The following is a 26,969-nucleotide window of genomic DNA, read 5'->3' as shown; positions in this document are numbered from 1 at the left end:
ATCCAGCCAGCCATATGCCTGATGTTATGTACTGAGCTGAATCCTAGAACAATAGGATCCAGAATGCAGTGGTCTGATTGGTCCACAGGAGCCACCCAATCCAGCTCCAGGTGGAAGTGAATCAGTGACCTGATTGGCCTGCAGGAGCAGCCAATCAAACTTCTGTATGAAGTGACTCCGCAACCTGATTGGCCTACAGGAGCAGCCCAGAATTAGCCAATCATGCGGGGCCCATTATGTAAATAATGTATATATAGCTAGAAGTTTTGGGGAAAGTTTCATCATTGCTACTACGAGCTGAATAAAGAGCATGAAATTCACACTCGACTCCGAGTATATTTCACCCACTTTCTGTTGTCATGGGCAAGGAATTCAGCAAAGAACTAGTGATCACGGTTGCAAGGGGAACTCAGTCTGGGAGACTGCCTTACCTTGCAGGTGATCATGGACCGCGCAGTTCAGCAGCCATTTCCCAATGTGGCGAGGGATCATTTCTGCTGCCACAAAAGTGGCTGGGAAGAGGCTGGCCACGTCAGTCCTGTGACCCCGGACAATCAGAGTCTGTCCATGGAAGAAGACGGTGTGGATATCAATCTCATTGCCCATCCCAAAAAGATGCCATGACACATGATCCCCAGCACACATGGTCATCTTGGGGAGGTTCCCAAACACGTAACCATTAATTGCTGCAGAAATAGAGATCAAGATGTTAACATGAAAATGGGGTTTCGTATCAGTGTGTGGGTGTACATATATGTAGCATCCTATATTCATAAAAATGTAAGGCTGTTACTATTGGTAATGCTCCAATATTAATAGATTTGCTCAATTTTCCTTCTGTTTTGCAGTTTGGAGGCACATTGTGACTCGCCAATGTTTGTGTAACTCCTGTGAAGTTGTATAACTGAGTGGTTTGGGTTGTGTTGTTTCTCAGTGTTCCCAGACTCACATTTGCTTTCATAAAGTATTAGGCATGAGTTTCCCTATGGCAGTACCCATATGAGGGAGCAAGTTGTACATGTGAAAGAATGAAAGCTGTGGCTGAACAGGCTAGGGTGGAAGGTTATCAGAATGGCCTGTCCACATGATGTTCATTCACTGGTGCTCCAGTGGCAAACCTGTGGACGAGATGCTAAGGATGCTAAGGATGATGAGAGATCCCACTTGCTACCCTTGTTTTGTGTTCCCTACTGTCAAGTCACGAGAAGTGACTAACACATTCCTCCACTCTCAGAGGCTTGGGGAGGGGGTATCCCAGGGGGAGGGGGCCTTGTAAGCTGCAGGACTCCCTCCTCACAGAGGCTCCCCTGGAACTTTACTATACAACTTCCAGAGGATGCTGAAGACACACCTCTTTATCTGACACCTGAGGCGTATATTTTTTAGGAGTCACTTTATTTTTATGATTGTAAGTTGTTTCAAACTGTTTTCAGTGTTGTTTCAATGTTGTAACATGCCTTGGGAACTTAGGGTGAAGGGAAGACAATCCATCAGTCAGTCAGTCAGTCATTTTAATCAGTTATAATTCTTTCAGTGTTTGGCAGCCCTGAAGTTAATACATCTCTGTTCTGTATGATCTCTGAGTTTATTTGATCCAGAGAGGGTGTGTCACAGCTGTCCCTACCTGGATATAAGCAGAGGTCAAGAAAAGGCCCTGCCCAACTGCACTCACCATGCATCTTGTTGCTCTCCCTGAACCCCTCGTCTTCCTCATCAACAGTGCTTGGATCTCCGCAGAAGGAGGCAATGTTTTGATCCAGGTGCCAGCTCTCATTCTCGTCAACCACACTGAACATCAGAAAGAAATCAAGGTCCGCGTCATGCCGCCTTTGAGAAACGCTCTTCAGAGTCCCTGGGCCAGGAGAAGATAGGAGTGAATGGAAGGAGCCAGGAGGCCTGATGCTGTAGGGGGAGCATGCTGGATTTCTTCCTACTTTCAAGAAAACCCACCTCTCTTAGCCCTGAGGGACGCGGGTGGTGCTGTGGGTTAAAGCCTCAGCACCTAGGGCTTGCCGATCGAAAGGTCGGCGGTTCGAATCCCCGCGGTGGGGTGCGCTCCCGCTGTTCGGTCCCAGCGCCTGTCAACCTAGCAGTTCGAAAGCACTCCTGGGTGCAAGTAGATAAATAGGGACCGCTTACTAGCGGGAAGGTAAACGGCATTTCCGTGTATGGCTCTGGCTCGCCAGAGCAGTGATGTCACGCTAGCCACGTGACCCGGAAGTGTCTTCGGACAGCGCTGGCCCCCGGCCTCTTGAGTGAGATGGGCGCACAACCCTAGAATCTGTCAAGACTGGCCCGTACGGGCAGGGGTACCTTTACCTTTACCCTTAGCCCTGAGGGAACACACACTTCTGCTCTCAAAGCAAGTCTGGCGAAGGACTGTGGGGCTGGCTTCACACAGTGGTGAGCAGCGTCCCTCCTCCAGGCAGCAAGTGCCACCATTTAGTGCAAATCCACTTCATACATTTAAACCACATTCAGTTGAGAGCCAGTGTGATGGCCACTCTAACTGGAGGAAAGTGGCAGGGCAAATGGAACTCTGGCCGAGTCTTGATATCTTGCCACCTCTGTATGAGTTCAAAAACCAATAACACCCAAACAAAAAAATTAAACAACATATTATATATATTTATCCTAAAACAAGGCCTATGGGCCTTGCTTCTTTCATTTCCAGTTCTGCAAATGGCATGTTACAACCCCTGACCTCTTTCTTTCATTTAAACTGCCAGGCTGAATATGGTCTAGAAGCTTGTTTCAGTCAATTTAAACCTGAACTGAGGAACAATTCAGGAAAGGTACTTGTGGCCTATTGCACTGTTTGTGATATAATTTCAAAAATAAGCTATGAAACTAAGCAATCTTTTCCCCAGGGCAGCCTTACCTTCTCTACATATCAGCAGCGGCCCAATTAAGCCAGTGGCAATGTCTTTTGCTGCATCAACATGAGAATGATAGATCCATGTTAAACAGGCTGGGTCATCATCTGTTGGGCCATGATCCTCAGGAACAGTCCAAGTATATGTGTGGTTCCTGCCTGGGGGGATGGCATCATCCTTCTTAAGGTCTTGGGAAGAGGACTCATCAGGATATAGGGATCCTGGAAAAATTGAGAAATTGCAGTATCCATTCAGTACAATTTCCATTTAATACAGTTGCATTAGCCTTGAGAAGAGCCTGCTGGATTTAACCAGTGGCCCATTGGGTCCAGCATCCTGTTCTCACAGTGGCTGATCAGACGCCTCTTCTGGGAAACTCACAAGTAGGATTTGAGTGCAAGAGCACCCTCCGCTTTGGCGATTTCCAGCAACTGGTATTCAGAGCACAGCCATCATGGCTAGAAGCTACTGGCAGCCTAATTTTCCATGGATAGTACTGTTGCACACAAACCCAACTTCTGAGTTTCAAGAGACTGAAGGGGTGCCAGTACTTAGCCAGGGTTCAGTTCCATTGGAATGAAAATAAACAGACTGTGTTGATAGGATATTTGTTTTTATTTAGACATATATACAATCTGAGCATGGGATGGAGGGGCTCACATCACAGCATTAAGACTCCAACCTATAACAGTATACTTTGAGAGCTTCCATTTTGACAGCAGCCTCTCAAACTTAACACCCCACTATGAATTGCTTTTAAATCATCCAAGGATTAGAGAGCCAGTGGTTATAGTGTCTGACTAGGACCTAGGAGACCACGGCTCAAATCCCACTCAGCCCAAAAGCTCACTGGATCACCTTGGGCCAGTCATTGCATCCCATGTACACCTTGAGCTCCCTGAAAAAAAGGTGGAGTAAAAATGCAATAAATAAATATATAGATAAATAAAAGCATCATATGCAACATGCCAACTCATGTAGAAACATCCACGAAAGCAGAGGTGAGAGGAAACTTGTTTATTTTTATGTTTTCAATTTATATCAATTTTAGCTCTTTATCAAAATATTTACCTTCTGAGTCCTTCTTGTAGAAGACACCATGAGGGTGAATGGTGAATGGTCGCCTTCCAAAATTCTTCAGGTGTACAATGATGGTGTCACCCACTTCGGCTCGTATTATGGGCCCAAGGAATCCCAGCCAGGAGGGTTTGGGTATTTCTGATGTGTACGTCTCATCTAAGTATTGCTTATACACAGATTTCCTGTAGATGCTGCCAATTCTGTTCTTGGCAGGCTGGAGAAAGCTAGAGGCTATCCTGAAAAGGAAGGCGGAACAACAATGACAATATTGGTAGCAATTTTCATATGTGCTGATACATCTCTCCTGCTATCTGTATGCACAGCTGGTTGTTTTTAAGGCAAGGCAGAGAGAAGAAAATGTGTGTTTTATTTGTTTATTATTAGTCATTTTATCTTGCCCTGGGACATGGGTGGCGCTGTGGGTTAAACCACTGAGCCTAGTGGCTTGCCGATCAGAAGGTCGGTGGTTCGAATCCCAGTAACGGGGTGAGGTCCCGTTGTTCGGTCCCTGCTCCTGCCAACCTAGCAGTTCGAAAGCACGTCAAAGTGCAAGTAGATAAATAGGTACCACTCCAGCGAGAAGGTAAACGGTGTTTCTGTGCGCTGCTCTGGTTCGCCAGAAGCGGCATAGTCATGCTGGCCACATGACCCGGAAGCTGTACACCGGCTCCCTTGGCCAATAGTGAGATGAGCACCGCAACCCCAAAGTCGGCCACGACCGAACCTAATGGTCAGGGGTCCCTTTACCTTTTATCTTGCCCAGAGCAACCCAGAGTGGCTTACAACCACCCAACCAAAAAAACCAACATAGATACATTAAAACCAAGAGGGAAAAGAAATACAGTGGTACCTCAGGTTAAGTACTTAATTTGTTCTGGAGGTCCGTACTTAACCTGAAACTGTTCTTAACCTGAAGCACCACTTTAGCTAATGGGGCCTCATGTTGCTGCTGCGCCACCAGGGCACAATTTCTGTTCTCATCCTGAAGCAAAGCTCTTAACCCGAGGTACTATTTCTGGGTTAGTGGAGTCTGTAACCTGAAGCGTATGTAACCTGAGGTACCACTGTATATTAAAAACATCCCACCCACTTTAAAAAACGGGTTTAGTACAGCAGTTCCCAGACTGGATGGTACCTTCCCCAGGGGCGGTGGGGGGGGGGGGCGGGATTCCTAGTTGACACCAAGAGACAAGGCGCTGGCAGGGAGGCAATGGAGGTAGAAATGGCTATCAAACTTTGAAAAGTTGGCATCACTGGATCAAGTTTATCAGTTTTGTTGAATCACTCAAACTAAAAAGTTTTAATTGGGTTTTAAATAAATGTGCAATTAATGAAACTAAACCAATGGTTTAATAAATCCTGAGTATGTTCTTGTTCTGCTTAAGAAACTCAGGTGTGCTTTACTACATCAGATTAGCAGTCACATACCCCTTGGCAAGAATTCTGCTCTGGCAGGTTACTAGGTAAAGGTAAAGGGACCGCTGACCGTTAAGTCCAGTCATGGCCGACTCTGGGGTTGTGGCGCTCATCTCGCTTTGCTGGCTGAGGGAGCTGGCGTTTGTCCACAGACAGCTTCTGGGTCATGTGGCTGGCATAACTAAGCCGCTTCTGGCGAACCAGAGCAGCGCATGGAAACGCTGTTTACCTTCCCGCCGGAGTGATGCCTATTTATCTGCTTGCACTTTGACGTGCTTTCTAACAGCTAGGTGGGCAGGAGCAGGGACCGAGCAACGGGAGCTCACCCCGTCACGGGGATTCGAACCGCCAACCTTCTGACTGGCAAGCCCTAGGCTCAGTGGTTTAGACCACAGCGCCACCCACGTCCCTTTTATCAAAGTTAAAGCAACCAGTGGGAGTCCTAAGTCCAGCCAAGCAGTGACGTGCTTTTTATCTCTATTTGAAGGTGAGAGGTGCACAGCCATTAATGTGCACAGCAACATCTTGGGAGGGGTGTTTCCAGCTACCCCACCCTTTGCCCTTGGAAACTGCTGCAGGAGATGGGCTGTGAGCAACATCATGGGAGGGGTGTTTATTAGGACTAAGGTGAAAGTGTGAAGCTACCTTGTTATGATTTGGGTGATGCATGCTGTTTAAGGAATCTTGTTATATGTATAGTATTAGAATTTGGTTTTTTTGATATGTTATTATATTTGCTGTTGTTTTACTATATTATTGGTTTTTGCAGTGCTTGTTCGAAATGCATCTGTTTCTTTGTTGCAAGCCACTTTTAGCATGGTGTGTGTGTGTGTGTGTGTGTGTGCGCGCGCGCAAAAGCAGGATACAAATAAAATGAATGAATGAATGTCAGACTATGGAGATTTTGAGTATTGAATGCAGAGGGTAGGGTGGGGGCTAGTTTATGATGATTCCAGACAAGTGGGGAGAGGACAGAGGTAAAACCATCTCCCTCCCCCGTGGGAAAGGCAATCTCTTGTATCTTTTACTGATACAGAAAATTGAATTCTAGTAGATACAAATTCTCTCTGTCCCTTGCATAACAACCTACACCAGCCAAAAGTCTGGTATACCAATGTTCAGAAGTGCAGCCATTCTCTAAGTTGTCTAAAACATACATGTACCTGAAGAGTGGTTGGACATGTACAACTCGTTCACACTTCCAGATGTTGGACTCCCAACTTCTATCAACCCCAGCCAGCAGGGTGCCCCTTGAACAAGCTGTGCAAATGCTTGAATCGATTTTTTTATATACTGTATTTTTCGCCCTATAGGACGCAACTTTTCCCCTCCAAAAATGAAGGGGAAATGTGTGTGCGTCCTATGGGGCAAATGCAGTCTTTTGCTGAAGCCTGGAGAGCGAGAGGCATCGGTGCGCACCGACCCCTCTCGCTCTCCAGGCTTCAGGAAGCTATCCGCAAGCCTTGCGAGCCTGGAGGGAGTTCCCGCGGACTTGCAAGGCTTGCGGGCAGCAGCCTGCAGCCAGAAGCATGGGACGCCCTCCGGAGGGTGCCCTGTGCTTCGCGCAGGTGTCCGCAAGCCTTGCAAGCCCGGTAGGAGTTGCTGCGGGGCTTGCAAGGCTTGCGGATAGCAGCCTGTTCTGGGGGTGGGGTCGGGGGAAGCTTGGGCTTCCCCTGCCCCAGCCCCGTGGCTGGGGGGGGGAAATATATATTTTTTATTCATTCCCCCCCAAAAAACGAGGTGCGCCCTATGGGCCAGTGTGCCCTATAGGGCGAAAAATGCGGTATAAAAAAGGGAACTGAAAAAAATCCAGAATTACATTGCTTTTTGGGGGGGGTTAATCTACTTTAATATTTCACAGATGGCTTCAGGAAGGTTATTTTTGGGCTAGACCAGTGGCTCCCAAAGTGAGCAACACCAGGATGGGGGTTCCCTGAGGGGCATGGGGATGGCAAGGGGGTGTTGCAGCCTAAATGTCTATCAGACTTTGAAAAGCTGGTATCACTGGATCAAGTTAGTCAATTTTGTTGAAATAATTAAATTGAATAGTTTTAATCAGATTTTGAATAAATGCAATTATTTATTACTGTTTTGAATTTGGAGTTTCAGCACCCACTTTTCAAGCAGGGAAACTCAATCTGCTGGTAAACATTGGACAGAAGATATTGTCCCCCTCAGCTCTTAAATGTCATGGCAGTGGCGTCAGTGCTACACACAGAAATTTCTGCTTGTGCATGTGGGGGGGGGGGCAGCATTGCCAATACACCACCAGAGCAGAACTTACAGATTCCTCATTATTGCTGCAATACATGACTGATTTCCCATCACCTTCAGGTTATTTGGGTACATAGGTTTGACCAGCCTTTCTCAACCTGGGACCTTCCAGACATCTTGGACTCCAGCTCCCATCAGCCCCAGCCAGCATGGCCAACGGTCAGAGATGATGGAAACCGCATCCAGCATCTGCAGAGTCATGGGTTAAATCACATCCTGGTATTTTGTATGTTACACTACTGAAGCTTGGTAATTCTCCTGTTTCTTAGGTAACGTGGCATTAACCATTAAACCAACCAAGACCAGATACATATCAAGAATGTATTATCCTCCATTTTTTTTATATGAAACTCTGAAGTGGCTAGAGTTAACTAAGTTATTAAGCCAGGACCTAGTAAACAAAGAAATGAAGCTCACATATCATTTGCTATGCTTTGTCCTGTGATGGTGTTCTTCCCCAAGGGAGCATAGTTCCAGTCCACTTCACGGATGCCCAGGTAGTAGACTCTGGTGGCACCTTCAGCCAAGACATGAACAAGGAGGTGGAGGTGGAATGCAGTGTGCCATGTTTGTTTACAGGACAACATATCAGCTCTTGGAAGGTCAGTTCAGGTGTCGAGATCTTCAAAAAGGGAGGAAATAAAAGTAAAATCTTAGCACGAGTGAAGAAGGAACAGAGGACACTGGCTTATAGTGAGTCAGGCCATAGGTTCAAGCAGTTTGGTACTGGCCTTGCTGACGGACAGCCCTCTGCAGGCTTTCTGACATGGCCTGTTTCTCAGCCCACCTGGAAACATTGGGGCATTAAACCTAGAACCTTGCACATTCAACTCCTGTTCTCTGCTGCTAAGCGACAGACTTTCTGTAAGAAAGAAAGGTAGGAGACGGTACAAGGCCATATAAATCTGCAGGTTTTATTTTCCAACAGATGGTGTTTGTGGGTGAATGAAGAGAAGGTGATGTTCTCGGCATGTAATCCACCCCACTACTGTCCATTTAATTAAGTGCCAGATAATGTCAAGATGACATACAGCTTCAAGGACTCTTTCGCTTTGATGGTGGAGCAGGGGTTGATTTAATTGTATCAGCTAGGATGCAGATTTCAGTCTCCTAGTCTACCCATCACCAGCACCCTTCATGGGGGACCTGGAAAAAAAGGTCTGTATTGTCTTCCCAGGTTCCATCACCAACGTGTCCCATAGCCCTTTGGTTCCTTTGATCCCAGATAGGCTCTAAATGCTTCAAAGTTGGGGCCTTCACCTGGGCAGCAGCCAAACTCTGGCTCTGCCTGCCTTTGGGTGGACTTATCAGCCTGCCAAAACATCTGAAGGGTACTAAGTTAGGGAAGTCTGGGATAGACTCTCAGTGCCCAATTCAAAGCAGTAGCCCATTCCAAACATGACTAAAGCCTGCTAACAATTTTGTTGTTGTTGTTGGCAAAAATAATTATATGGAATGAAACGAAAGCATTTGTTTGCATGCCTATAGCATGAAGGTTAAAAACCCCCAACAAGCATCAGTTGCCTGGTTTCATATTTTTAGTTACTGATACAGGCAACAAGACCAGAGGTACATTTGAAGTTAACTTGCTGTTATTTATTTTTATGTAGGAGACTACCAGCCACCTTTTTAGCCAAAGTTGTTGAGCTTTCTTCAGTTGTTGAGCCAGGTGCAGTGGCCCCTGTGCGTGAATCCTAAATGTTTGGCCATTGTGAAAATAGGATGTTGGACTCTATGGGCCAATGACTTCCACTCTGAGGAGGACCTGAGTGGCCCTATGGATTTGAAAATGATTTTTAATGTGTGATCATTGTCCAGTTTCTCTCTCTCTCTCTCCCTCCCCTTTCCCCTTGTATGTGCTGCTCTTTTAGACTGTAAGCCATCGGGTGAAGGAACAAATCAGAGGCCAAATCATTCTGCTGTGATAAGAATATATTTCCTCCTCAGAAATGATCCCAAATAAGTTGGAGTCAGATAACAACTGCCAGATGTTTCCAAGGTCATTTGTCTCTCCACTTCGTTGGAAGCCTTGTAAGTAAGAAACTTGCTGTTTTCATTACTCACTTTGCTTAGAAGGCTTCTGATTAAACACAGAAGCACCTAAGCCCACAAGAATCTAAGAAGAGACCACCTGGATCAAGACAGTGGCCCATCTAGTCCAGCATCCTCTTCCCACAGGCCAGATGCCCCAAAGGGCACTCTCCCTGCTGGTGATTTCCAGCAACTGGTATTCAGGAGCTGACGTGAGTGCTGGAAGGAAGACCTGCTCCCTGCTGCAAGGCCCGTTTCCACCTGGCCTAGGGGACGGGGACCACACTTACCCAGAACAGCTAAAAGGCTCCTGAGAGGCCACTGGGACATTGCTGCTACCGAAAATGCTTTGCAATGTTATTAAATAGTTTTAAATCTGTGGCGTTTTAAATGTTTTAGGGTTTTGTTTTGGGTTTTTTTTGCTCTGTTGTGGGTGGGATAAACGTTTACCATAGATTCCGGCATATTAGGCGACAGGGCGTATAAGACGACTCCCCAAATTGCCAATTTGAGGGGTCGACTTATACGCCCAGTTGCCTAATACGCAGCATCAGTGGGCGGCGGGTGGCGCGCCGCACTAGGAGGAAGCTGCCCAGCGAAGCCGGCTTAGCATCACTGGGCGGCGTCCTCCTGGCATGGAGCCCACTGCCGCTGCCCAGCAAACCCATACCCGGCGTATAAGATGACCCCCGACTTTTTAGAGGATTTTCCAGGGTTAAAAAATCGTCTTATACGCCGGAATCTACGGTAGTTGGGGCTGGTGACTAGTTTAGTTGTAGCATAAATGCGTTTTTAAAAAAATAGTTTCTACTGTTTTATTGTATAGTTTGTATTTTGTTTTGAAGGAGAGGGGGTCAGGGCTGCCTGGGTGTGGGCCCCAGCCAACAGAATGGCTGGGGCAGCTTCCATCATGGCGGGGGGATGCACTGGGACATCTGATTTCAGAGATCATGGGCAGGAGAAGGAGTCACGCTAAGACCAGACCATGTCATTACTGAGGAGGCAGGTTTAGTCGTCGTTTGAAGACTACCCCTGCCTCCAGGTCTGGTCTTGACTGGAAGGATACTGGAATCAGCAAGGGAGACCCACATGATCTTAAGGTGCTGCTGTGCAATGCCAGGTCAATGATTCACAAGACAGCTATCATCCACAACTTGATTGTGGATGGAGGACTCGACCTGACATGTGTAACAGAGACTTGGTTGGATGAAGCAGATGGGCCTGTCTTAGCTGCTGCTTGTCCACCAAGTTTCTCTTACACACAGGGATGTTGGAATATTCTAGAAAGAACTTGCGAATTGGTCTTGAACAGGTTGCTAGGCAACAGAAAAATCTACCCAGCAACAGGAGCCTTTATAAAGGGCATGTGATCAACAAGGGTCAGTGTATAAATGAGCATGAGTCAGCATTAGGTCTCTGGCCAGATGGCTGAAAGAGGAAAAGATTGTGTTATTTTATTTGTTTTTGACCAGTGTAATTTTTTGTAAATAATAAAGATATTCACACATCAACAGGGATGGGGAGGGTTGCAGTGATTTATAGGAAGCTTACACCAGGCATCCTATTGGGAAGACCCAGTTTTCTGAGTGCATGTTCTGGATACAGTGGTTCTGCTCCTTCCTCCAGGGCTGTGTCCAGAAAGTGGTGTTGGGGGATGAGTGTTCAGATCCCTGGGCTCTCACTTGTGGGGTGCCTCAGGGTTCCGTCCTCTCCCCCATGCTTTTCAACATCTGTAAGAAGCCACTGGGAGAGATCATCGGGGGGTTTGGGCTGGGTTGTTCATTAGTATGTGGCTGACACCCAACTCTACCTCCCTTTCAAATCGGAACCAGTGAAGGCGGTGAAGGTCCTGTGTGAGTGTCTGGAGGTGGCTGGATGGTGACTAATGGATTGAGGTTGAATCCTGACAAGACAGAAGTTCTGTTTTGGGGGGACAGGGGACGGGCAGGTGTGGAGGACTCCCTCGTCCTGAATGGGGTAACTGTGCCCCCTGAAGGACCAGGTGCACAGCCTGGGAGTCATTCTGGACTCACAGCTGTCCATGGAGGCGCAGGTCAATCCAGGGCAGCTGTTTATCAGCTCCATCTGGTACGCAGGATGAAACCCTATCTGCCCGTGGACTGTCTTGCCAGAGTGGTGCATGCTCTAGTTATCTCCCACTTGGACTACTGCAATGTGCTCTATGTTGGGCTACCTTTAAAGGTGACCCGGAAACTACAAATAATCCAGAATGCGGCAGCGAGACTGGTGACTGGGAGTGGCCGCTGAGACCATATAATACCGGTCCTGAAAGACCTACATTGGCTCCCAGTGCGTTTCTGAGCACAATTCAAAGTGTTGGTGCCCTTTAAAGCACTAAATGGCCTCGGCCCAGTATACCTGAAGGAGCATCTCTACCCCCATCGTTCAGCTCCAGGGGCCTTCTGGTGGTTCCCTCACTGCGAGAAGTGATGTTACAGGGAACCAGGCAGAGGACCTTCTCAGTAGTGGCACCCGCCCTGTGGAACCCTCTCCCATCAGATGTCAAAGAAATGAACAACTATTTGATTTTAGAAGACACCTCAAGGCAACCCTGTTTAGGGAAGTTTTTAATGATTGATGTTTAATAGTGTTTTTAATATTCTGTTGGGAGCTGCCTAGGGTGGCTAGGGAAACCAAGCCAAATAATAATAATAATAATAATAATAATAATAATAATAATAATAATAATAATAATAATATTGTGGAGGCAAAACATAGCCATTATGGCTAGTTGCCATCAGTCACTCTCTCCTCCATGAATTTTCGCTTTTAAAGCCATCTAGGTTAATAGCCATCACTGCCTCCTTTTGGAGCATATTTCATGGATGATGATGATGATTTAAATTTGAATGTTTAACTATGCACTGGGTGAGCAGACGCACCGCTGCGGGTTGCGAACGTGCATCCAGCATGGATCACATTTGCAGCCCAAGTATCCACTGTATTTCAAAAAGTGACAATTGGGACTCGAAAGTCATTGAGCTGTTTTCTGGCAGTTCTTTCAAAATGTCAGGACATATGGCAGCACTAAGCAACATATCCTAGGAGCTTAAGGTGAAGGACATGCCATTATTAATAATAGCTCTGTTGTTTGTCTCTTTTCAGTGGCAGAGACTGCAAAACACTTTTGACGTCCGGAAACTATGAAGAAGATGCTCCCAGTCTTTAAATACTGCTTGATAAACAAAATCCCTAAGTGGTCTACTTAAAACACAGAAAGCCCATAAAAGAAAATTATAGGCAAACGTATACACATACACAAAGTTATAATAAAAAATACAAAGAAATACATCAGCAAAAACAGAGAATCCATCACTAAAACATTAAATTAAATTTCAAGAAATAATAAAACAGAACAGTGTTATTAATCTTATGAGCAAGGGAAATCTTGTTTAAATAAGTGAATCTTCAGTAAGTATTGAAACCTTGCCACAATTTCTGCCTAATCTAGAGTATTCCAGGTGTCCTGAACTATTGCTCCCACCCTAAGTAGCCCAAAAAACCTGGAGGTGGACCAGGATGGCGAAGAAGACTGTCTTAGAAGTCACCTGCTTCAGAAATAATTCCCCTCCTACCCTCCCCACATCATACCTCAGGTCCCATTGAGAGATGTGACCCACTTGTACATGTGCAATTTGCATGCTTCCTGAGAAGTAAGCCCAACCAGAATTTACACTCAAGTGTGCCTAGGATTGCGGCCCAAGCAACCTCCCCCTTGCTAACTAAGTATTCAATTAAATAAGTTCACAGATCCCTTACTTTGATACAGGAGGAAGCTGAGACCATGGGAAGGGCTTCAGAACTGTTCCCCGAACATTTTCTTCCTGAAGCTCCAAAGAAGCCATATGATAGCTACAGACGCCAAGAGGGGGCAAAGTCTAGGCCATAAAACCAGCTGATCCCTGGACCTAAGCCATTGGCCTATCTGGAACATGTAATGCTTTCGGAATGCACTAAATAGAATAAATGTTTTGAAAGCTGATTGGCTGCTGAGCAAGGAACAGCCTTATGTTGATCAATTCAATGTCATTAGCATATCCGTATGCCGCCTACATTTGTTTCGTTTTCAGGCTTTAGATGGCAAGGGCAAGCTGCTTGCGCAGCTTGTTACACCCAGGTCAATTATGACTGGATATTGCTTTATGGCATTGAAGTGTGAATGTGCATGCCATCTTTTGGTTCATGGAGGAAAGGAGGTATATATAAATGCAATAAATAAATGAATTAATCTGGTTCGACAGCAGGCAGTGGCTGGCAGAGCCCTTTGCCCAACTATGGCAGAAAATGGGCAGGGATGGTCTGAGCAAAACAGCAGCTTTAAAAAAGCAACCCCCCCCCCCCACAAAAACAAACAAACCCACAACTAAACTGAAACAAAACTCCCAGCCTTCCAAGCAAAGAGCAAAAGGAAAGAAAGTGGTTTCATCGTGCATACAGTGAAGAACCTACAATAAAGGGTTTCATATAAACATTTTTGGTTGGTTTCAGTATTTTTTTATGTTACCCTTTATGGATCTCTGGAGCCAGGATATATGAAGAGGACTTGAACTGGATTTGGAAGCGGACCACTATCTTTCCTGGAGAGTGGGTGGGGGGAAACATTTTTCATCTCCACACAAATGTTCAGCATGGTTATATTAATTAAATAATATATAAAATTGCCTTACGGCATGCGTGTCCACTTGACTGCTTCGATCCGCAGAACTAGCCCTATTACAGGCGCCACACAAAATCCCTTCTGCGTTTACAAGAAATTGATCTTTCTGTGCGGTGTCGCCTGCACTCTGGAACTCCCTGCCTGCTGATATCCTTCAGCATACTCTTTCCGGCACCTGCTAAAAGTATTTATTGTTTAGCATGGGTGCTGTCAGGATTTATGTTGGGGGGCAGGCTTCATGTTGTGGGGAGCAGAACCTCAGTCAAATAAGTATGTAGTTTTACTTGCGGAGGGCAGCTCCTCCTCTTGGCTACGTCAGATATGCTATTTTAACGTTTGAAAGTTTTAATTTGTTGTTGTTAATCCCATTGCTTTATTATTATTTTGTAAAATGCATTGAGGTCGGGGGTTTTTTGCGTATAAATTCTTCGAAATAAATTAATACGTGAAATGGAAAGAGAAAGTGAAAGGACTGCATACATGTATACGTCAGGAAAGCTAAGTGATTCGCTTAGAGCGCATTCGCGGCCCCAGCGTCGGCAAGCAGCACACCGCTGCCGCTGACGCGCCGCCCCTTCTTCCGAAACCTGCCTTTTTCTGAATAGCCGGACCGCTCTTCCTGCACGTGCGTGCGAGTTAGTGTCGCCTCCGCTCCAGGGGCAGCCAATGGGCGGCCGAGCGCGAGGCCCCGCCTCCTTTATGCAAAGTTTAACTCATTTCTCTTGCCGGCAAAGGTATTCCCTCTGCTAGCACGCCGCTCGGGGAAGAGCAGCCTCTCTCTCGGTACCATGCAGAAGGCGCCAGCTGCTCCTGCCGCGGCTGCCGCGGGGGTCATTGCAGGTCCCGCAGCCCCCGGAATTCTGCAGCTGCCCCCCTTCCTGATAAAGCTGTGGGCTATCATGGAGGATTCGCGGAACGATAGCATGATAACTTGGAGCCCGGTGAGGAGCGGCGGGATGGATTGGGGATGGAGGGTTCCGCGGGAGCGCGCTGTAATAGACTTGTAGCGCTTCTTCCGAACTCGGACTTTAATGTCCAGAAGCAACAGGCGGCCAATACTATATTCTGGCGCTTCTGCGTCAGACGAGTTCGTTGAATTTTTAATTTAAAAAATTAAAAATTTATCCCACCTTCAAAGAGAGTAAGATGCGACCTGATAGAAATGTATTATTATTATTATTATTATTATTATTATTATTATTATTATTATTATTATTATTATTATTATTATTATTATTATTACCCGAAGTCCCGGAGTATGTTACAGCGTTAAAAGCAACTAAGAGCAGCTTATAAAATGATGCACGGCATGGAGAAAGCGGGTAGAGCCGCGGTTCCCAACTTACGGCACACGCCGCACGGAGGGGGCAATTTGATTTTTAAGGGGGGGGGCAATTTGGAAGCTTGTTTAGACCATGTTAATGGCATTTTAGGCTTCGTCCACGTGAATAGGATTTCACTTTTTGAACGATAAGAATTAAATGTCGTGGGATTTTAGAGATGCCTAGGTGGGGCTTGGCCAAAAATAGTTTGGGAACCGCTTCGATAGAGGAAGGTTTTTTGCCTCGTCGCGTAGCGCTGGAATGGTTCCCAATTTACGGCACACGCCGCACAGGGCGGCAATTTGATTTTTAAAGGAGGGCGGGAAATTTGGAAGCTTGTTAAAAAGGGTTTGGGTACCACTGCGAAAGAGGAAGGTTTTTTGCCTTCTCCCGTAACACTAGAACTCTAGCGAAGCTGACTTTTGGGAGAAGGCAGAGAAAAGAAAGTCTTAACTTCACACGGCGCAGAGTTAAACTGTGGAACAGCTTCCCGCGGGAGGCGGCAATCATGGTTCCCAGCCCTAAACTGCTTTTTTAAAAGAGGATTAGGCAAAACTCACGAAGGAGAAGAGGGCTATCTGCTGCAAGGGAACTGGTAGGAGGCAGCTATGCTTCTGAATACCAGTTGCCAAAAGCCGCAGGAGGGGAGAGTTGATCTTGTTCTCAAAACCCCGCTTGCGGGTTCCGTAGATAGGAATCTGGCCACTTTGCGAACAGGACACTGAACTAGATGGACCATTGGCTTGATCCATCAAGCTCTTCCTATGTTCTTACATTTTTCCAGGAGGCATTTTAAATCCGCCAGGTGCATTTCGCACCTGGCTATTGGCCACTTGCAACCAAGTGAAGATGCCGAGGTGCCAGGATGGAGCCTGACATCTCCACCTTCTGGATGTGCGTGCCTGGGGATCCTTGGGCCATGAATGCACACTAGCAACACATCCTGTAGAATTCTATTCCTTATATTTTATCTGCACCATCGGAATGAATTTCAGGAACCAAAAAGCTGCATTGAAAAATATGATTTTCAAGCTGCATCACCTAGAAATGGCAACTTTTTGGTGACTGTAACATTGGTTTAAGGAGCCATTTGGTGTCTTGCTTATTATATATCTGAGTTTCTCTGTTTCCAGGGGTCCTCCTGTGATGAGGCTGCATTTTAATTGTTTTAATGTTGTATTTTAATCTTGTTTTTAAGTTGTATTCATTCTAATCATTTTTATTATTGGTTGTTAGCCGCCCTGCAAATCAGCTGCTGACCAATATAAAACAGGTGTCAAGGCACACACGCACAGAATTAAACCACAGTCAAAATGTTAATGTAAAGCTAAAGAGAAATGTAACAATTCCAAAAACAACTACGAAATAAGCACAGAGTTCGGCAAAGAAATTTAATGTGTTATCGAAGTGCCTTTTCAAGATGCCATCCCTTCACCGAGTGTCTAAAGTTCTAGAATGGTGGGGTTACTTCAGCCATGCCCCTTGCAGACCCAGGGCAGAGCTGCCTGCTTCCTCCTTCCCCAACGCAGCAGAAGGCTTCATGTAGGGAAGTTAGGAACACCATAGCAGGAACTCATGCAGAGATGTAATAGGCAGTCTCCTCTGCGTTCTGATAACCTTGACTCATCTAAGCTCTGTGTTGTTTACTGGCAGCGGCTGCTGGAGGCTGAATTTGTGACCTTGTGTATGTCTATCCAAAAGTTATTCCTTTTTTAAAAAAATAAAAAAATATTTAACTGGTTTTTCATATTAATATTGTACAATCACATATCCAATACACAACATAAAAACAAGATTCCAAAGAATCTCCTGGACTTCCCTCCTCCACTTTCTGGGTTCGATTGTTAATCATTTCCTCTTCTTCTTTTATGATAATCCAAATCTTTTACCTCTACATTGTGTCCAAAATTCACCATTAAACTACAAGTGTTATTCCAATTCTACCAGGGTGGATTTGATTTAAATCACTAGTCAGTAAGACTTGATTTAAATCATTTTTATTTATTTTTTACAGAAAGATTCGTTTTTGCTGGTATAATCTTAATATTTACAACCAGCTGAAGGTTTCATTTTTGGAATAATAAATTTTCTAAGTAGTTTTTACAGTTATATAAAAAATTACTGATATGATTAAACTATTAGAAATACATAGAACAATAATTATGAAATTATTGTGAAGTTTAATAAGTTAACTTTATATTTGGACAACTATTCTGCTGTACTTTATTGGAAGGAGAAAAATAATCATTTCCTTAATAACAATGTAAACGATTTATTTAACTAAATAACATTTTAGCATGTGTATCCATGTTTGTTGATGTGGTTAAACTATTAAAAAAAACTTAGACTGAAAAACTTAAACAAATTTTTATTTCCTGATGAATAGCCTTTGGGCTATAATGTAACTTAAATAAAAGACTATATTTAGAAAGATTTTTCCTCCAAAAGTGTTTTATTTTAAAAATCCAATTTAAATTTAAAAATATCTGATTTAAATAAAAAAATATCTGATTTTAAAAAATCTGATTTAAATAAAAAATCTGATATTTTTATTTTTTAAAAAAACATTGATTTTTTTTTTATCCACTCTGAATCCTATCAACGATTTTAGCTGTTTGCAATGGTTTTTAAAATAAATTATAAATTTTCCCCATTCCATATTAAAATTTTGGTCTTCCTCTTTTCTGATTCTTCCAGTCATTTTAGCCATTTCAACATAATCTACCAACTTAATCTGCCATTCTTCTCTGGTAGGGACTTTATCTACTTTCCATTTCTGGCCAATAGCATCTGTGCAGCCGTGGTCACATACCTGTATTTATGTATCCAAAACGTACTCCCTTGCATTTAGGATTATGGTAGTAGTTTTGTTTTATTTCTTCTAGTTTTCTAATAGTTAATTTGTTGTCCTTGATGTGAGTGTAACCTGATGTGTACACGTTTCTTTTCTGGAATGCACAAATACATTCCGTACGTGTGCGTGCCCATGTATGTTCATATGAAGGCATATAATCTGAGTTGCAAAAGTTTGCTCCCCTAATAATTGCTCAAAGGAAACTAGGCATATTTGTATTGCAATTTGCAAACTGGAGAATTGTGCAGCAGTGAACAAGCCAAATGCCAATTTCATGGGGTCCACTGGTCTGAAATATTATTACTGTAATATGAAAAATGCATGTTTTCATGATGTTTCCAATGCATATTTATTTGCTCTAGTGAGGGTAAACTGGTCCTAGCCTGTAAAATTCTACTTTTTGCATTGTTTAGTTTTTTAATAGGTCAAGATATGCTGTAAATTTGGTGCAGTGGGCAAGTAAATGCCAGCATTGGAAACTAGCTGACTGTACTCTGATAATTTGCCCATGTAGTGAGAGAATCAGAAACAGTTGAATGGTGTGATACACACCTACATAGGGAGACTGAGCCCTTTCATGATGCATAGCCAAGTTGCATGTGTGCCTTAGAGAATGGCAAAGAATGCAGAAAATGCATGTTTGCTTTTTTAGCTAAGATACAGTGGTACCTTGGGTTAAGTATTTAATTCGTTCCGGAGGTCCGTACTTAACCTGGAACTGTTCTTAACCTGAAGCACCACTTTAGCTAATGGGACCTCCTGCTGCCACCACGCCGCCACAGCACGATTTCTGTTCTCATCCTGAAGCAAAGTTCTTAACCTGAAGCACTATTTCTGGGTTAGCAGAGTCTGTAACCTGAAGCGTATGTAACCTAAAGCGTATGTAACCCGAGGTACCACTGTACTGTACTTTTGCTTATAACATGGCCATGCAACATGGTGCAATGAAATTCGAACCGCAAACCTTCTGATCAGCAAGTTTAACCCACAGCGCCACCTGCATCCCTGCTTAACCTAACTTACTGCAAAAGAATACATATAAACAGGCCTATTTTTTGAAAGAAGAAAACTGAGCAAGAAGTTCAGAGATAATGCCCAAACGTATGCTGCTTTCAACTTGCTGTAACAGTATTTCTGTAAGTTTTCTATCTTTGGTTTATTTCATTTATTGGTAAATAATGTTTTACAACATTTAAAAAGCATACCTTAACTTTCTTTGGAGCCTGACTATTCAGCCATGATGGCAGGTGGTAGGGCGGGGCACATTCAGCTGAGTGGGGCCTCAGATTTTCCCCCCCAGGATCTTGCCTAACAAATGACTATAGGTACTTTTTTGTTCAATGGAGTATCTCTGCAGTTCCTGGGTTCCACCACCAGAGGTCATTTATGGTTTTAGCACTAGACGATGTCTGATTATCAAGATTATGGTATACCAACAGCTAAACATTGCAATATACCACTATCGCACAGCATCCAAAATAACTCCGTTCACCTGTACGTAGTTCTGTGCTTATCACCTGGTAACTGCTAATACCAATAGATTTTTCCTTGCCTTTCGCATATTGCTATAAATGTGATTCTGTATAATTTTTTATTAACACTTTTTCTCCAAAGTTAAAGCTCTAGAAGTAATAAGTACCACAGCAATCAAAGGTAAGGTGAGTGAATGTTCCCTAATAGACATGATTGGGGAGGTGAAGCAGAAATGGCTTCTTGCTCTTTCAAGGGCCCCAGGAAGTTTTGGGTGTCTCACTTTTGTCTCAGACTTTATTCCTCAGCGCACCGTCCTGCCCTGACAAAACCACTGATTTATAGATTTTTACCTTTTTGTTCAATGAAATATAAGATAGCATAGCACTATGTAAAAATGAGAGCAGCAATAATGGAGTTGAAATAGGAAATATCTCGGGAAGAATATACCCTATAAGAAAAGCAGGTCCTACATGCCCGGTATTAGATTTTAGATGCGGTTCTGCTATGTCAAAAGGCAAGGGAACTGACCAACTGAAATGAGCATCCTACATGAACACAGGCCAGAAATTAAAAGGGTTGCAGGTACGGCTGGGTGATGTCTGGTTCTCAAGATTGTGATATACCAGGAGCTAAACATTGTGATACACTGACATCGCATAGTGTCTGAAATAAGGGTGGAACTATGTAGAGGCGAACGGGTGATGTCCTGGTAACTGCTAGTAGTTAGTGGCATAAAACTGATAGATTTTTTTAAAAAAAATATTTTATTGAGTTTTACAATAAGCATAACACAACAAAGAGAAAAACACAAAACAACATATAACAGAGAAATACAATAAGCACAAAACAACAACAACATATGAAAGAGAAAAAATAAAAACAATTTTTGTCTCATTATAATCTTGGCATTAACTTGTGTCACCGACCTCCCCAGACCTTCCTTCTCTGTATTCCAGATCTTATATTCTGTCAGCAAATTCCTTCCCTCTGTCTTAATTTAATTTCATCATATATTAATATCTTAATATAGTTGCATTTCTGTATATCATAAAATATTAATCTTAATCTTTAAAATTTTTTTACTAATAACCTTTTGCATTCAATCTGGTGTCATCAAACATTCATTATCTTATAGTGTTTCTGTAAATAGTCTTTAAACTTCCTCCAATCTTCCTTCACCGTCTCTTCTCCCTGGTCTCTGATTCTGCCAGTCATTTCTGCCAATTCCATATAGTCAATAACTTTCATCTGCCATTCTTCCAGCGTGGGTAATTCCTGTGTCTTCCAATACTGTGCGATGAGTGTTCTGTCCTTCGAATGTAACTGTTGGTTGACCATGCCCAGGAGAAAGGCCTCTGGTTTCTTCGGGAATGTGTATTTAAACACTTTTTTCAGTTCATTATAGATCATCTCCCAGAAGGTCTTAATCCTTGGGCACGTCCACCAAAGGTGAAAAAATGTACCTTCAGTTTCTTTACATTTCCAGCATTTATTATCGGACAAATGATAGATTTTTGCTAGCTTGACTGGTGTCATGTACCATCTGTATATCATTTTCATAATATTCTCTCTTAAGGCATTACATGCCGTAAATTTCATACCTGTGGTCCATAACCGTTCCCAGTCAGCTAGCATTATATTGTGACCAACATCCTGTGCCCACTTGATCATTACTGATTTAACTTCCTGTGTATTCCATTTCAACAGCAAGTTATACATTCTTGACAGGGTCTTAGTTTTGGGTTCTAACAATTCTGTTTCCAATTTTGATTTTTCCACCTGGAAGCCAATTTTCCTGTCCAATTTGTATGCCTCCATTATCTGATGGTAATGAAGCCAATCATGGACTCTGCTTTTTAATTTATCAAAGCTCTGCAATTTCAGTTTATCTCCATCTTGTTCTAGAATCTCCCAATATTTTGGCCAGTTGGCCTCCATATTGGGTCTTTTTAAGGCTTTGGCTTCCATTGGAGACAGGCACCTTGGGGTCTTATTTTCAAGTAGATCTTTATATCTGGTCCATACGTTAAACAATGCTTTCCTAACAATGTGAATCTTAAACATTCTGTGCACCTTAACTTTATCATACCATAAGTATGCATGCCAACCAAACACATTATTGAATCCTTCTAAATCCAGTATATCTGTATTTTCAAGAAGTAGCCATTCTTTCAGCCAGCAAAAAGCTGCTGCTTCATAGTAAAGTTTCAAGTCTGGCAGGGCAAAGCCTCCTCTTTCCTTTGCATCTGTTAATATTTTAAACTTTATCCTTGGTTTTTTGCCCTGCCAGACAAATCTGGATATGTCTTTCTGCCACTTCTTGAAACAGTCAGTTTTATCAATGATTTGTAATGTCTGGAATAAAAACAGCATTCTTGGCAATACATTCATCTTAATCACAGCAATACGACCCATTAGAGAGAGTTTCAGATTAGACCATATTTCTAGATCTTTCTTTATCTCCATCCAACATTTATCATAATTGTCTTTATATAAATTCCCATTTTTTGGAGTCATGGTAATTCCCAAATATTTCACTTTTTCACCACTGTCAAACCTGTCTCATTCTGAAACTTTTCTTTCTCAATTTCTGTTAAATTTTTTGTCAAAACCTTAGTTTTTGCTTTGTTTAATTTAAAACCTGCCAATTGACCAAACTCTTGAATCAGTTCTAAAACTCTTTTCACACTAGATTCTGGCTCCTGTAATGTCAAAACCAGATCATCTGCAAATGCTCTTAGTTTATATTGTTTAGCTCCGACCTCTATCCCTTTAACCATTTGGTCCTTTCTAATCATATTCAACAGCACCTCCAGGACTGATATGAAAAGCAAAGGGGAAATAGGGCAACCTTGTCGTGTTCCTTTTTCTATTCTGAATTCCTCAGTCAAAACATTGTTAACAATTAATTTAGCTTTTTGTTCAGAATAGATTGCTCCTATACCATTTTCGAATTCTTGGCCTACCCCCATACCTTGGAGATTCTTCTTCATAAAACTCCAAGAAATATTGTCAAAGGCTTTCTCCACATCCACAAATATCAAAACTGCTTTTGTATTTATCCTTTCCTGTAGAAGTTCCAAAATGTCTATTATATTCCTCACATTATCCGATAGGTGTCTTCCTGGGAGAAAGCCAGCTTGGTCCTTGTGAATCTCCTCTACTAAAACTTTCTTCAATCTCCTAGCCAAGATGTCTGCAAAAATTTTATAGTCCACATTGAGCAATGATATAGGCCGGTAGTTCTTAAGTTGATGTTTCTCAGATTCTGTCTTTGGTATAAGAGTCACGAAGGCTTCTTTCCACATTTCTGGTGCCCTTTTCCCTTGGAGTATGTCATTGCATACTTCCTTTAAAGGCTGAATTAGCCAATCTTTCAATGATTTATAATATCTTGCAGTCAATCCGTCAGGTCCTGGAGACTTGCCCAATTGCATGTTTTGAATGGCACTCTCAACCTCTTGTTCTGTTATCCTAGAACTCAATTTGCCTTTACTTTCTTGAGATATTTTCGGTAGCCCATTCACTTTCAAAAATTCCTCTATATCTGCTTCTTTCTGTGGATGTTGAGAGTAAAGCTGTCTAAAGTATTTTTGAAAAGCACTCCTAATCTCAATAGGATTCTGTAGAGATCTTCCTTCCACTTCCAAATTTGTTATTGTGTTCATTTTCTGTCTCTTCTTTATTTGCCATGCCAATAACTTTCCACATTTATTTGCAGATTTGAATGTTCTTTGTCTCATTTGTCTAATCTTCCATTCAATCTCTTGGTTTATCATTTGCATGTACTGTACTTGATATAACTTTATCTCCCTTAAGATTTCTTGTGATTTTGGTTTTGTTCTCAGTCTCTTTTCACCTTCCTTGATCTTTTCCAATATCTTATCTCTTTTTTCCTGCTGTAATCTCTTCTTGAGTGCATTCTGTTGTATCAGAAATCCTCTCATAACAGCTTTACTTGTGTCCCAAATAGTTCTTTTTTCCACTGTGGTGTTAAGATTTATCTCAAAGTAGTCTTTCAAACTGATAGATTTTTAATTATGTTTTACATACTGCTACAACTGTGATTCTTTAGTACAGGTAATTTTTGATTAGCACGTTTCTATCACAGGTAAGGTGAGAGAATGCTCCTTAATAGACAAGAGGAAGTCACAGGCACAAATCTGTATGTTGGGGAGAGTTGGGCAGTAACATGGGCTGCAATTTGGGAGGCGGCTTCCTATTCCTTCAAGGGTGTCGGGAGGACCAGGTAGGAAGGAATGAACAAATGGAGAGTGGAAGAAATCTACTCTCCATTTTTTTCATTCCCACCCTACCCCCAGTGCACATACCTGCGCAAATTGTGAATTTATCAGGTTTAGCCAGCCTTGGGAAGGCGGCAACATCCCAAAGATAAATGAGACAGACGGACTTTGGTAATACACCTCTGCTCTGCTCCCTGTTCAGAAAAACTGCCAGACTTCCAGCTTAGGGGAGTGGATCATCTCAATTTTGTGGCATCTTAGCTGTGCAACAGCAACTCAGTCCTGCACCTAGCAGGGCACCTGGCTCTGGGAAGGATGATCCAGGGTTCTGGCATGGTCCTAAAGACTTTTCCTCCTTCCCAAAGATTGGAAGCACTTTCTGTGCTTCCATCATTGGGAAGGCGGTGTCAGGGCTCTGACATCCCAGAGCCTTTGCACCACCCTCCAAAAGCCAAACAAAATGGAGGCACTCTTGTGATCTTTGGTAAAATGGCCGCCTTAGGAAAGCTGCTATTTAGTGCCCCCAAGTGGATCTTGGTAATTTTGTTCCAGCTCTGCTTGACACCTGTGCGGAGAAACCACTAGCACCTCTCTGAATTTTGTACTGCAGCAGAGCAAGGATCCTGGCTCCAGGAATTAAAGTCTAGGGCTCTGGCGGGATCCGAGAGCTGGACAAGTGCTTACTGGGCAGGAGGTCTCTGGAAGCACCTCAGATCGCCCTCCCACCTCCACCTTCCCAAAGTCTGGAAAGCAGCCCTCCGCCTTGCTGGGAGCCCTGTTCTGGGGATTACTGGCTTTGCACATTTTTTGCCCTCAGATTCTATCCCCCTTACTAAAGCAGTGGTAAACATATATTTACCCTTCTTTTCAATGAGGTGTCTATGCATTTCTGCTTTTCCACCACTAGAGGTGCATTTAGAAGTTTTCAATTACTGAGATAGTATAGCACTGTGTAAAAAAAAAAAAGAAAAAAAAGAAGAAGAACAGCAATAATGGAATGAAAATAATATTAAGTATCTCGGGAAGAATATACCCTACAAGAAAAAACAGGTATTATCTTTATTAAACCATCGATGAAGTTCTGCTCTGTGAAAAGGCAGGGAGGTAGACAGACTGAATTGAGCATCTTACATGAACAGCGGTCTGAAAGGAAAAGGGTTGCAAGTACGGCTGAGCGATGTCTGGTTTTCAACATCGTGATATGTGAGCAGCTAAACATTGCGATATATATATACCAAAATAGTAAAATGCCTGAAATAAGGACAGAACTACATAGAGACAGAGTAATGTCTTTCCAACAGTTGGTAGCTGGTGGCATAAAACTGCTAGATTGTTACTTATTTTTCACTTATTACTACAATTGTTACTTAGTAGTGCAGATAGTTTTTAGATTGACACATTTTATCCAAAGTTGTAATTAGTGGCATATATGTAAAAGGTAAAGTGAGAGAATGTTTCCTAATAAACAGGAGGGAGACACAGGTACACACCTGTATGTTGGGCAGGGTTGGACAGCAACATGGGGGGACAGTGATTTGGGAGGCAACTTCCTGCTCATTCAGGGGTGTAAGGAGGTGCTAGTGGGGAGGGATGTGGGAACATTCTCTCCATTCACTTCTCCCTATCCCCATACACACACCTGTGCAAAACTGTGATTGCTTCAGGTTTTGTGGGGCAGGGGTGGGGCAGCATCCCAAAGATAGACTAGATATATGAATATTGGTAATCTTTCAAAGCTGATATTTGAGTCCCATCTGCGGCACCAGAAAAACAGCCAGGCTTCCGGCTTAGGGAAGGTGGTATCAGGGCTCTAGCAGATTCCCAGAGCTCTCGCACCGCCCTCCCAAAAGCCATACAAAATGGAGGCACTCTGTAATGTTTCATAAAATGGCCGTCTGGTGAAGCTATTTGGTGCCCCCATGTGGAACTTTGTAATTTTGCCCCACTTTGAGTTAGCACCCTGTGCAGATAAATTTTCTCTGCTGGCATCTTTCAATGAGCAAGGCGCCTGACTTGGGGAAGGTAGCTTCTGGAGCCCTTCTTCCCTTCTGAAAGTTGGGCATCCGCTTAATGGCTTTGGGAAGGAGACTGCCAGAGCCATGGTGCCACCTTCCCGAAGTTGATTAAGCAGCCCTCCACCTTACTGTGGCCCCAGTTCAGGGGTTTTCTAAGTTTACATATTTTTCCTGTATACCAGATCCTCCGGCACATTTATCTGAGTGGAGCTGCAGGTTGTACCCCGCAGTGTCCTGCTGCTGCAAAGCCAGTGATGTGTATATATACCTTTTTGTACAATGAAGTGTTTATGCATTTCTTGGTTCCACCGCTAGAGGTTCATTTTGGTTTTTGAATAACTGAAACAGTGTAGCATTATGTAAAGACGCTACGGCAATAATAGACTGGAAACAGTATTCAGTGCATTGGAAGGAATATACCTAACAAGAAAAACAGGTCCTCATAGATGACTATGGCATCTGGAGGTGTGTGTGTGGGGGGGGGAATAAATAATTGGAGAGCAAAGGAAAACCACGCTCCATTTATTTATTCCACACCCCATACACACACCTGTCCAGAACTGCAATTAATAATTTTCTTTCTTTTCTTTTTTTCTTATTCTTTATAAGAATAAAAGAAAATTATTATGAATTAGTTTAGAGATGGTATTTAACACTAGTCAGATTAAATCAAATAAACAAGGAATGTTCGGTGATATTTTGGAGG

The 26,969-nt window shown here is 43.2% G+C and overlaps 2 protein-coding genes across 4 annotated transcripts in view; one reads left to right on the top strand and one right to left on the bottom strand.

Annotated features, from left to right (window-relative positions):
- The window catches only part of HEPH (hephaestin), a gene marked incomplete at its 5' end in the record, with an annotated part of 48,038 nt that extends 34,483 nt beyond the window's left edge, over nucleotides 1-13,555 (bottom strand). For 2 of the 3 annotated variants that reach the window (XM_083423464.1, XM_083423465.1), the window contains 5 exons: nucleotides 432-686; nucleotides 1,673-1,852; nucleotides 2,882-3,097; nucleotides 3,948-4,192; nucleotides 8,064-8,233. In XM_083423464.1, coding sequence (XP_083279590.1) covers nucleotides 432-686; nucleotides 1,673-1,852; nucleotides 2,882-3,097; nucleotides 3,948-4,192; nucleotides 8,064-8,233 — 1,066 coding nt within the window. Of the gene's footprint in view, nucleotides 1-431; nucleotides 687-1,672; nucleotides 1,853-2,881; nucleotides 3,098-3,947; nucleotides 4,193-8,063; nucleotides 8,234-13,457 lie in introns of those variants that run through there. The other variant, XM_083423466.1, reaches the window with a different exon arrangement.
- Nucleotides 13,556-15,126: 1,571 nt separating this feature from the next.
- The window catches only part of LOC310669560 (heat shock factor protein 3-like), an 80,567-nt gene continuing 68,724 nt past the window's right edge, over nucleotides 15,127-26,969 (top strand). The window contains exon 1 of the mRNA XM_083423888.1: nucleotides 15,127-15,296. Within this exon, the coding sequence (XP_083280014.1) occupies nucleotides 15,144-15,296 (153 nt within the window). The 5' untranslated portion in view covers nucleotides 15,127-15,143. The remainder of the gene's footprint in view (nucleotides 15,297-26,969) is intronic.

The sequence above is a fragment of the Podarcis tiliguerta genome (assembly GCF_965153285.1).
Source record: "Podarcis tiliguerta genome assembly, chromosome: Z".
NCBI lineage: Eukaryota > Metazoa > Chordata > Lepidosauria > Squamata > Lacertidae > Podarcis > Podarcis tiliguerta.
The sequence above is the reverse complement of the archived record's forward strand: the minus strand, read 5'-3'. Positions and strand labels throughout refer to the sequence as shown.